Raw genomic sequence first — 12,958 nt, 5'->3', positions numbered from 1 at the left:
GGAACATAAAATACATAATAAATCACATGGTCTCTCTGGGCAGATAGCAGCAGGTCAGGTCAAAGGTTTTAAAGTGACTGGTTGAAGCTTCTATTTACCTCATTAAACCCTCCTGGCATAGCTTCCAGTCTGGTAACTTGTCTCTCCAGCAGAGGGAAGTAGAACTTGGAAAGTTCAGCTTTAGAAATAGACCCTCTCACAGCCTGACACATGTTTTCCACTCTGTGTCACTGAGCACACCGAGGACTCACTGATAATCTGCTTGTTTGGACAATGAACATGTAACCTCAGTTTATTGTTTACACGGATGAAACACAACCCCCCTGACCTCTATTGACCCCAGACACACAGAGTTAAGTCTGATTCAGAAGATTTAACACTTATTCTCTTTGATTCACATTATCTGTCTCACAGCAAAGTCACCATTGACTGCTCTCCAGCCAAGTGTTATGTCATGGATTTGGGAGGTGGGGAGGGTGAGAGGGTGAGAGAGGGAGGGAGGGAGGGAGAGAGGGAGAGATTTTTGCACAGCTTGTCCACCTTGTTACTCCTGTGGCAGCTCCAGCATGCATTTCTGCCTTCCTGTTGTGTTGTGGCTTCAAGTTTGAGCGCACATCTCCCTTTGATCTTCTCTTCGAGCAGCTCCTTCAGCACTGCGCCAAGAGGACGCAGGTATGCAGGACACTTCATTTGCTTCCTTTTTCTCCCATGAATGAAAGTTTTAAGGAAAAGAAGTTAGGAAAGAATGCAAACTATGCCTTAAATCAAGAGTGTGATTTAATTGTTTGGGCCTTTGTGTGCCTCTCTTTGTTAAAAGTGTGTTATCTGTGAACATGTCAGTGCTACAGGGGTCATTATGGGTCACTCTGATGTTGTCAAGGGCAAATCTCACTTAACACACAACAGAGAGGCTCCCATGTTTTGTACTATCAACCAACCCCCTCTAACTTTTACACTGAAAGCTGACATTTTCAAGATCTGGTGTCTGATTAGCACAGAAAGATTGCTCTAAATCTCCCGATCATTCACCTCAGTGGCAGACTGTGACTGCTGCGATAGGATCATTGGGAATCCAATTACTGAAGTAGGCCGATGAAGCAGAGGAGGATCCAATGGTGGAGAAGATTGATTAATTTCTGAGAAGGCACAAATGCTTTAAAGTTTCAGTGTCACAACAGAAAGAGGGCTTCAAAAGTCTCATTAAATCAGTCAGCCAGTGTCATTAAATCAGTGACGTCTGGAGGCGTCTGATCAGGTCTGCTCACTTCAAAGGTGGAGTGACACAATTTGAGGATTTCAGACATGACAGCAAGAGAGAATCAATCACAACATAGACGAACATTCGAAAGGAAATGCAAGTCTGAGCGTTGAAAACACACTTTGCTCACAATTAATGAGCTGATTTAGCTCTTTAAATGCACCATTGTGAACTGAAATATTCGATAAAGACCTCATAAGCCTTTTTATTGATTTTATCCTGCTACTTGACTCAGAGTGAGAAGGTTTATTGCAGAAAACAGAGTATGTTTGCTTTTCCCCTGCGAGGCCGAGCAAAAAAAAGAGTGTTTTGTAAAATGACTACATTAAGAGATGTGGATGGGGGGGAAAGGAAATTTGAATCTAAAACTTCAGATTTATGTTTGTATGACTAGAAGCAGTCCGTACCAACTGGCCCAAAAAAATGTTGTTAAAATAATATAAATTTTACCACAAATTCCTGAACAAATGTTTGATTCTGATGTGACAAGTTTATACATTACATTTCTCATAGAGACCTCAGCACACAAGAACATTTTAGGGCACAAGATGTTGTAAGATAAGAAATGATCAGATGTGCCTTAATTGATCCCACAACAGGGAAATCTTAGGATTTTGTGCCTCTAACATAAGACGTAAAGTTAACAATAATGCACTGCAATTTCAATATCTAATCATCATGTGCACTACATGTTGGAAATTATTTTCCAGGCCAATGCTGAGAGGATATGTTCTGTCATTTTTTTCCAGACAGGATTAAAGATTGAAAGAGGAGTGAGACGTCAGAAACAACTGTGATTGGCTATTTGCTTGTAAGAGGCGGGGCTTATGTTAAAACAACAGTTTGGACCATATTGCAACAGGCTGATAGTTTGTATTTGTGTAACCTCCACATTACAAATGTAACTACGCACACTGCAAGCCATGTGATTGGTCCACTGGGTAGCATAGTTTTTCCTGCTTAATAAACATTGTACGGCACACATAGGTCCCACATCCAATATCACTTCCTTTTTCATCTTTGCAGTAATTGCAGGACGATCAACCACTGCTCGACATTTATCAGCTGCAACTCCAATATAATTTGCTCCTATTAAGTTTCCATGGTGTCCTGTGCTTAATATGGCAGTATGACCAGCATACAAATCACACCGCCACCTAGTGTTTGGGAGGAGAATTGCAGAGTGACATAAACACTCCTGTGCACAAATATGTGGGGCTCATGATGTCAGAGGCTACATAGCATAGGGTCAATACAGAAGTTTAAAGCAGACTTTACTGTTAAAATATGTTAATTGCAAACATTTGAAATGCAATGCATGTATTGCTGGAGCTTAGAGGATTTATGTGCTGCCCTTCTGTTGTTAGTTTTTAAAGTTAAAAGATTATACACCGCAATATAATATTTGTATGATGCTTTACAGGAGCGGTAAATAAAAGCTGTTTATTTGTGTGTAGCACACATATTTCATACCTCCCCTTGCATAAAGTAAGGCCGCAGCTAGACCACCTTAGTCAGAACAGCCTGGACACACCCTGCACATCAGGCACTAGATCGACAGGTATTTTCTTAAAACTGTTTCAAGCAGTTGTGACAGAAAGATGAAAAATCTTTTCTAATGTGCAGTGAAACATTTTTTTGTAAATCAAACTTTCCAAACTTTCTGTTGGTTTTAGATTCAAAGGTTACATTTTAAGTTCAGTATAAACTCAACAGATATTCTAGCCCTCCTTTGGAAGCTTTCTCTTCATAGAAAAAGGGCTTTCTGATGAAATTTACAAAAATCCCAGTTGAGACTTTATAAAAATTAAAAAAAACTAAATAAAGAAGCATTTTTTAACCACAAAAAACTTACATCAGTATCAAAAAATGCATAAGGAGCAAAAGACTCCTAGGAAAACTGACTAAAAACAAGATTACTGAAGAATTATGAAACTAAAGATTTACTTTGGACCCAGCAAAGTACCCAGCATGCATTGTGCTTTAGAGAGGTATTTGTTTCCAAACTGCATAAAGTTCACAGATTATTATACATTTATTCATCCCTTTGGAAAAATGATCCCCACTTTAGGGTCCTAACCTCATCAGGGGTTGTGAGATCATTTCTGGGGGTTACCAATGAAATAACATATTTTTGACGAGGTGATGTTTTTTTTTTTACATAACATCACCTGTACATGTGACATAAGTTGTTTTAGTGCATTTCCAGACTGGCAGTGTGTTGCTGCGTGTCGCTGCAGGCGATGGCTCCTGCTCTGTTATTGTATTCAGACACATGGGGGCGGGGCAGCCAGCACCTACAATGTTACTTTAAAGAAGTCCCAAATCTTTTTGTTTGTTTGTTCATAAACGATGACAAGACTTGCTTTCAAATCAAGTATTTGACTGTGCTTTAATTGGCGGCTTTTCTTAGCATTTAAATGAATCAAGTTCCTTTTTGTTGGGACTTCAAATTGTAGAAAGATACTTATAAAAAATCATTTATTTAATAGAACATTTTGTGTAGGAAAGGAATCAATTCATTAAAAATGTATCGCAAAATTCTGCACTTTGTCTTACTGTTGAAAATACATTTATAGAAAGTGTTTTGGTGCGGAAACATTCATAAAAATGTTATTTCAAATTCTCTAAATTATGAATTTTGACAAACTTTTTCTTTTTCAGTTCTCAAAGAATGAAGTAGGTATTTTTAGCGGAGATGGAAAGTGTAAATAAATGTTGTTCATTCGTGGTTATATGTGCATAACCTTAATGCCACCCCAGTCAAAAAAAGTCTTGACAGGCCCCTGTACACAAGTTGAGAATAATAAGTGAAAAAAGTTGTCCTGATAAGGGACTTAATTAATTTAGAAAAACCAGGACCTTGTAGGAATGATCAAATGAAATTCTGACTGTGTTAAGCTGTGTTAGAGGACATGTGTCTGAAACCAGAGGAAACACAGACAGGCGACATGTCGTGAACGTGATACAGCGTTGCAGATAGTGAAGAGCAAGTGTTGAGAGTATCTATTCTGGGTCTGGCGTGGGCATGAATACTTTCTGCAATCAAAACTGAGACGTGGCACACAAGGGGTGAGGAGGGTCACCTTGATTTTTTTGTATGCAACCAAAGTGTGCACAGTTCTTATCAATAATCTGGAAAATTATTCTCGTGTTGATCTGAGTTTTTAACCCTTATGGTCCATTTTTTAATCTCTCAGTGTGGGCAAAAAAGTTGGGTTTAGAGAGTTCTAGAGAAGAATAATATTAAGTCACTTCCATTTCATGTTCCAGCTCCCACGTCATGTGAAATCATTGGAATAGCTTCCACTCCTGGGCGACAGATGGAGATGTATATGGTGCCTAAACATAGTAAGATATGCAGGTCGAGGCTATAGATAGTCGCAGAACTGCAGCAATACAGAACAGCAAGTGAGCAACATTTTCCAACCACAGGCCCACTGACGTCACTGAGTTCACAGACGTGTTGACAAATAAGCATGTTGCATATTTTTAACTATTGAACCCACAATTTGGAGGCTTGTTAATACATTTATAAGATCCCAAAGGTGCATTGTAGAGGCAGTACCAACAAAAGACTGACTCTCTTAGGAGGATTGTTTGGGCTGTTGCGGACTGGCTAGCCTTGTTAGCATCTGTAATAAAGACTCTTTGGAATGAGCTAATGAAAATAATCACGTTGGAAGGAATAGTTCATTTTGCAGTGGAGATATTTAGGATTAGAACCTTCAGAAATAGAATAATTGCTTTATTAAAAGATGGTGAAAACACATAATCCATTTCAAGTTTACTTAAATTAAGCTTTAATAATCTACTTAATTTCTCTCCGTAGCCACCAGCCTTCATTCTGGAGGGTAAGGCCCCAGCTGAGTCCAGGAGGGGGGACGGAGGATCCAGGGAAGTCGTCTCCCTCAGCCCAATCCCTGCTGCTATGCCTCTGACCCAGACAGAGAGCCCAGGACCCTGGCAGAGCGAGAGCCTGCTGGCAGAGTCCTGGTCCACAATGGGCGACATGGACCCCGAGGACACTAAGAGCCTGGACAGCAGCGACGGAGCGGCTCAGGCCGGGGAGGAGAACCACTCCTCTAACTCTGACATGGTCCACCTGGAGCGAGAGGAGGCGGAGATGCTCGAGGAGGCAGAGGAGGACGTGGAGGACGTGGAGGACGTGGAGGATGAGGATGAGCTGCAGTCGAGTGTGTTGAGTGTTTTAGGAGGGGAGAAGGAGCTGGGTGAGATGAGGAATGAGGCGAGGGAACTTCAGGCTCCAGAAACTGAGGGGCTCCTGGTGTCAGCAGAGGACCCTCGATTGGAGAAGGAGCCTTCAGAGTTCATGCAGGTGGTCCCCCCGATGGCCCTGCCTCCTCTGCCTATCGTCAGGCTCCATCCACCTTCCACCACATCCACGCCTGTCCCTTCAACCACAACCTCTGAAGCTGAAGAGCCTTACATCACTGAGGGGCTCCGACCTCCGTTCATCTTTGCACCGTTGGAGCCTCCTACAGAGAGTCCTGAGCAGCTAAAATTCTCACAGATTCCCCTTTCCGATGTGGAGGAACATTCTACTGAAACCTCTGAAGTAGCGATAGAAAAGTCGGAGCCACAGCCCTCACCTCTACCAAAGACTACCAAACCGCAGAGCTCCACCAAGCGGCTGTTTGGAGGCGCTGCGTTAGTGGCTGTTGTAGGAGTTGTAGCGTATGGTGCTATTGCCTTCTGCAGAAAGTAGAAATATCTCCTTATTCTCCTGCATCACCCATTCATACATTCAGGTCTTTGTTTTTTAATGTATTCCAAAAGAAATATTCCACTTCAGTCTCTGAATTCTGGATGTTACTCTCTGGCAACCTTTATACTGTAGTCGTTATTAGACACCTTCGTTTGATTCATTTTGTGCTACCTCAGCTCACAGCAGAGCTCATGGCCTTGGTTCTTTCAGTACACAATAGATCTCTGAGGAAGCGTAGCCAGTGAAATGCAAACCTGCGATGTAAAATCAACCATGTACAATTTTAAAGAATCCTGAAACATGTTTGGAGTTTCTCTGTGTGATTGTGTCTTTTATTTATTCACAGAATCAGTAACCAGTACCTCTTCTTGCTACATTGGTTTTCAGACATTATAGACCCCTTGTTGATCTAGGCTTGCAAAGGGGTGGAACATTTCTGGTAAATTTCCAAGGGAAGTTAAGCTGGGGAATTTTGGAAATATTCCAAATCAGAAACTTTCCATGGTAATTATGGAAAATAACTGGGAATTGAGGGTAATTTAATGGAAAGGTATCATATCCAAGCATAAATATTTGTTTTGTTATAAGCAGAAATCCAACCAAAATAGAAATCAGTGCATGTAGGGGGCGTGGTCTCAATAGCCCTACAGTAAGCAGTGTGTCATGTGCATGTGATTGAGGAATAGCATAGATATTCAACTGTACTTGCATGAAATCTGGTTGTTTTAGACAGGATTATACTAAAATATATTTTCCCCAACTATATTTAAGTTCCTTATTAAGAGCCAACCTTCAATTTAGTAAATTCCTGGTTTATTCCCATAAATTCCCGTTAATTCCCATGGAAAGTTTCCAACTTTGAAAATTCCTGGAATTTTGAAACCCTATGTTGATCACAGTCAATAAAAAGTATTGACATCCAAAAGCTGGTTTGCAATTCTAAATGGTAGTCTAAGTACATTCCAGCGTTGGAGATAATTCGACAGAGTAATAGGGTATGTTTGAGTTGGTTCTGGACAATAAGGGCCTGTGTCCACTCCATGTTGTTAACTGAGGGCACTGTGAGTGCAACAATAAAAAACTGCTGAGGCCAAACTTAGTAGTGGACACAGGCCCTGATAAAGGACAACATCATAAGCATTAATATACGTTTTACAGGTGCACATTCAGGAGGTGATATTGTACATTTTAAAGTTATATTTTGGGGCAGAGACAAGAAATGTGGATAGCAGAGAGAGGGGGAAGACATGCAGCAAATGGTCAAGGCCAGGAGTGGAACCTTCAACCACTGCAACAAGGACTACAGCCTCTGAATATGGGGCCTGTGCTTAAACTGCTAGGCCCCCAATATTGCACATCTTAAAAGGTGATCAACACTGGTCCAAGAACAGAACCTTGAGGAACTCCCTTTTTGAATAGGAATTGCTTATTTTCATCTTTATTAATCAAAGATGCAATTTTCAAAACATACTTTTATTAGTATGCTTGCCTACAAGTTGTCTTTGACACTTTAAGAAGGCTGCCACATCTCATTCCAAATAACTCTTCACGACAGCCGTCCCAACCATGTTTTAAAGCTTTGAACAGTGCTCCGGCACGTGATAGGCCTTCAAACTCATATCTATTAATCATCCGAAACAATGCAGCCCACTTGCTTTGTTTACAATTGATGGTGTTAAACACATATTATGCTCATGTGGACCTTAGCAGGGTATGAAACCCTACCATCACTACCAGTATGAGCCCTGACCTTTGAACCCCCTGTGCAAGAAGAACAAACAATTTAAACACACACAAGAAATGATCAAACAGCAAAGCAGATTGATTCTTTATCCAGCTTTTTACATGTATGTTTTTTTTTTTTGCTTTGTAGTCATTATGAGTGAGTTATACAGTAAATACAGAGCTCTTCTTTACTTACAGTTACAGGAGTGTTTTCAACAAGTGTCATGTGTTTGGTTTACTGCTCTGTCCTGCCATCTGCTGGTCAGTGAGCCACATTTCAGTCATTTAGCAATGAACACCAACATGAACCTCAGGAGAACAGAGTCAGAACACACAGTTTTACTTCAAAGTATTACAGTTTTTCTCAGTCGCTTTGGTACATTTTTTTAATCTTCCTTGACATTTGCAAAACAGTAAGTACATTTCTCAAAAGCAATTCATACAAATAGCAAAACACCATTGATTACCTGCAAAAGCCAGTATATTGCTCAAAATCCTTAGTTCATCTCTCAAAAGTAAATATCTGTGTCAATGAACATGTCAGTGCCATCAGAGTGGCAAGTCCTTATGTCATTGTGTACGGATAAGACAGTCAAATTGCTTAGTCATGTTGTCAATATAACTGTACTCTGGAGGGACGTTCTGATGTAAACTATGGCTAAAGTTTTGATGACAGTTATTGTAAATTGTAAGTTACACCTTAGTGTATTGTGACTCTTAACTCATAAGAGCCACAATACACTAAGGTGTCCTCTGCCTCTTCCTCTGTTTTGCCTCCCAACTCCTCCACCACGCAGCCTCACACCTCTTCCTCTTCTTCTTCTCTCTGGCCGTTGACCAAGTCAAATTCCTTGTCCTTCCATTGTCAGACATTGTAACATTGTGTTGTGCTCCGGCTATATATATACTTGCCAGTTGATGGTTCATGAGATGCACCTTTGAGCTATTTCAGAAAACTGGTTGATCTAATGCTTCCCACATTTCCCTTGATTAGAGAAAGTCAAGATTCACCTCAGAGCAATTTACCATTTCAGGACAGATTTAGAAAAAAAGTCTGATGGAAATGTTCAGAAATATGAATGACATATTCTGACAACATGTTCAACCATTTTGCATGTGAAGACTTGTGCGATGAACTAATGCCTAAATGTTGTGGAGGGTGAGACTATTTAACAGAGACCCATTATAATAGATTTTGATCAACATGACATAAGCAACTGATAATGTGTGAAACAGCAGAGAATTGTACATAATCATTTGCATGGATGTACCAAAGCATTTGCAACTTTTTCAAAGAAATGAGAAACTGTTGTTTTGATGTGCACAAGTGACGCAATGATGTGAAGATTGAACAAGTAGTTTTGAGAATTTCAATTCTGATCTGAGAAATGTACTAAAGCGACTGAGAAAAACTGTAACGTTTGAGCCTATTATCTGCACACAAAAAAGATTCTTCAAACTCTATCTTTAACTGGACAGGACAAAATAGATTCATTAAAGTTTATATGCAACTTTCACAAAGCTTAGTGCACTCTACTGGGATTAGAAATTTTGAATTATAAATCATGTTTCAGAATATGTATGTAAAACAATGTGAAGCAGCCAGTAAACAACACCATGCTCCACTTTTCCTCTGATGCTCCCCCCCTGCACATAAAACATGATCTCACAGATAAAGATTATAACTCTGTGGTCACACCAGCATGCAGCCTGATCCAGTATCATTGTGTACCACTGGTTTAACACTTCTTGATTTTCATCGAGTACCAGTAAATAAAGAAGAACAATAGTGTTGACTGTGCTGTGGTCAGTCTGCTGTTCCAACATCAGTGCCAACACACACGCAGCTATTGAACCGAGAAGGGGAAGGAAAGTGCTTCTTTGTTTGGAAAGATAAAGCTGCAGTGAGTCTGCAGACTGAAAATATACTGTACCATCTTCACAGACAAACCAGACACAGACCTGTAACTACTCTGCTTTCTTTCCTCTCCACACACACACACACTCCTGACCACATAAAAAAGGCATGGAAACACTATTATAATCAGATTATAGTGATATATCTTTAAAAACTAGAATGAAATTAAGATTTTATACAAATAGATAGATAGATAGATAGATAGATAGATAGATAGATAGACAGATAGATAGATAGATAGATAGATAGATAGATAGATAGATAGATAGATAGACAGATAGATAGACAGATAGATAGATAGATAGATAGATAGATAGATAGATAGATAGATAGATAGACAGACAGACAGACAGACAGACAGACAGACAGACAGACAGACAGACAGACAGACAGACAGACAGACAGATAGACAGATAGATAGATAGATAGATAGATAGATAGATAGATAGATAGATAGATAGATAGATAGATAGATAGATAGATAGATAGATAGATAGATAGATAGATAGATAGATTTAAAAAAAGCAGAACACAACATGGAAGTTGGAAAGAATGGAATAGTACTGATTAAACTAAGACGGAACAAAATCCCACAAACCACAATACCGTGGTATGTAAAATGACACGTAAAGGTAAAGGTTGTGTATAGTGAGCAGGTGGTTTCCGTAGTAAGAATCCATAAAAAGGATCTAGTCTCACCCATAGACTGTATATATAGAACGGGCAACAGTGAGATATGAAGCCAAAAGGCCGATGAATTATTGCGCTGGTGCAGCCGAGGCATGTGAAGATGCAACGCTGCAGGAGCCGCATTTTCCAACAGCACAGTCACTTATATCACCATGTCATGTCTTCATGTTTGTCATGTCCACTTTTATTTTGTAGTCACGTCTCTCCTCTCGTTTCAGGCAACTTCACTCCCTGCCCTGGTGTTTCTCCTCCGTGGTGATTGTTGTCCCTGCCCCTCATTGTTTCCACTTGTGTTTTTTTGTGTAGTACCATCGTGGCTGCGATTTTTTGTTCCTGTATCCACTCTATTAAAGAGATTACCATTTTTCTGAGTCGAGTGTTTGGGTCTTTGTACGCTGGTCCTGTCACCTGTTCACTTCTGCTTAAGTCCCAGCTACCAAGTGAAGACAAGTAAACACAAACCATTGACTACAAGAGAATTTATTTACACAGTTATATAATAGTCTCTGTGATTCCACAGTCAGCTCTGCTTCTCCTTAGAGCTGTGCAAGTTAAACACTTTAAACACAAAAGAGTCAAAGGTTGCAAATTTTAACATTGTTGCTGTTATTACTCGGCTAACTGTTAGAGTTGATTTGTAGTGATTGGGGCTAGTAGTGGCTGAGGCTGCTCTAAATCTGTGCCAAGTAACTGTCATTAATCCAGGACTCTTAAGACCACCCGAGACTGAAACTGATGCTTTTGCCACAGTGTCAACAGGCCAAGGTGGCATAGAATAGAATGTCACAAAAAATGGCATAAAAAATTACAAAATAGATTAGAGAGAAATAGAAGGGAACAGGCTAGTATTGGCTTAGAACTCAATGGAATGAAATGGAACAGAAACAGAACAGTGTAGAATGAAATTATGAAATGAAAAAGAATGGCACAAAAAAGAATGAAATACAAAACAACAGAATGGAATGGAAGTAGAAAAACATACTGGGATAGAGTGGAATCACAATAGAATAGAAAAGTATAGAATGGAATATCAATCAATCTTTATTTGTATAGTGCCAAATCACAACACGACTCTATGTCAAATTATGAACAGAGACCCAACTTCAAGACAGGGTAAGACTCAGTCTGACCCCACCTTAATCCATCATGAGCATTGCACCTCACAGTATTTAGCTAGTTACAGTGATGAGGAAAAACTTCCTTTTAACAGGCAGAAACCGCGAGCAGAACCAGACTCATGTTAGATAGCCATCATGCCTCGACCGAGTTGGGTTTTGAAAGAGGGATAGAGGAGAATAAGAGAGAGAGGTGATTTTGTTGACACGAGTAGTAGAAGCTGTTGCCGCTGGAGTCCAGCACGTCTGTATCAGCTGGAGTCTAGAATGTCCGCAGCAGGAGGATGCCTACGGCAGCTCAGAGGAAGCTACGAGACAATGGAGCTCAGGGACTCCAGAAAAGTCTATGGTTAGTAACTTTCAATGGGACAGGCAGAGTTAAAGTAAGTGATGAGGGGGTTGGGGGGAAGGGGGTGAGATAGGATTCCAGTGTGTCAGTGCGCCAGTTCCCCTGGCAGTCTAAGCCTATAGCAGCATAACTATGAGCTGGTCCAAGCCTGAGCCAGCTCTAATTATAAACTTCATCAAAAAGGAAAGTTTTAAGCCTAATCTTAAAACCTTATATTAGCGGATAGAGTACAACCTGGTGTTATGGAACAAAATGTATCACAATAGAATACGATCAAAAAGAGTGTAATAGATCACAACAGGAACAACACATGAGAATAATGTGAGCTCAAAAGATGGAAAAAACCATGAGGCAACACCAACAGTCAAGGTAACACTCCAGCAGAGCTAGAGCCTTGAACTTTACACTGATCTCACTGTGCTATAGAACAAGAATGCTAACTTGCTGAATTTTGAAGCAGGTTTTTGCAGTTTACCCTCCAGAGAAGATGGATGTTTGAACAAAAAATGACTCCAGTCAAGAGATACTTGGATGTTTTAATCTCAAGTAAAATAATGGGTTTGACTGATACTGCAAACGTAGTAACAGTGGACAGAATAAACAGAAAATGTAAACTCAAGACCTCTAGCTAATGATGACATGGCCACACACACACACACACACACACACACACACACACACACACACACACACACACACACACACACACACACACACACACACCCACATACGTACAAACACAAACACAAAACTGTTGAAAGTTACTTTCCTGAGACCCTGAGAACCACCTTACTGCAGGAGCCAACTCAACCCGGCCTGAAAACAGGCACACATCTGTCAGGCCTCCGCTGCAGGCCGACAGGTTGTGGTCTGAAATTTACGGTGTTGATTTGACAAAAGTTTCACCCGGAATGGAATGAGGGAAAGACGGAGAGGGTTTGTGGTTCTTTGTGTTTTTTTATCAGCGTGCTGCACAGGCAGGAAACACACACACACACAGACCTACAGAAACACGCACATATGTATATTTGCATGCATGAGTGCACCCACGGACACTCCTTCCTCCCCTACACATGAAGACACGGACACACAAACACACACACACTAAATTATAGTCATTTACTGTGTCAAGGTGTATCTTTGTGAAAACTGTTAAATGAGTAAAAGTCAAACA

The 12,958-nt window shown here is 40.3% G+C and overlaps 1 protein-coding gene across 1 annotated transcript; it reads left to right on the top strand.

Annotated features, from left to right (window-relative positions):
* The first annotated feature begins 521 nt into the window (after positions 1-521).
* Positions 522-6,290, top strand: LOC117804726 (bcl-2-like protein 13). Its single transcript, XM_034673061.1, has 2 exons — positions 522-672; positions 5,091-6,290. The coding sequence occupies exon 2, from the start codon at positions 5,190-5,192 to the stop codon at positions 5,985-5,987; it is 798 nt and encodes a 265-aa protein (XP_034528952.1). The 5' UTR covers positions 522-672; positions 5,091-5,189; the 3' UTR covers positions 5,988-6,290.
* Positions 6,291-12,958: the final 6,668 nt, after the last annotated feature.

This window comes from Notolabrus celidotus, chromosome 21, assembly GCF_009762535.1.
Source record: "Notolabrus celidotus isolate fNotCel1 chromosome 21, fNotCel1.pri, whole genome shotgun sequence".
Lineage (NCBI taxonomy): Eukaryota > Metazoa > Chordata > Actinopteri > Labriformes > Labridae > Notolabrus > Notolabrus celidotus.
Note: the sequence above shows the minus strand (reverse complement) of the source record. Positions and strands in the feature narration are given on the sequence as shown.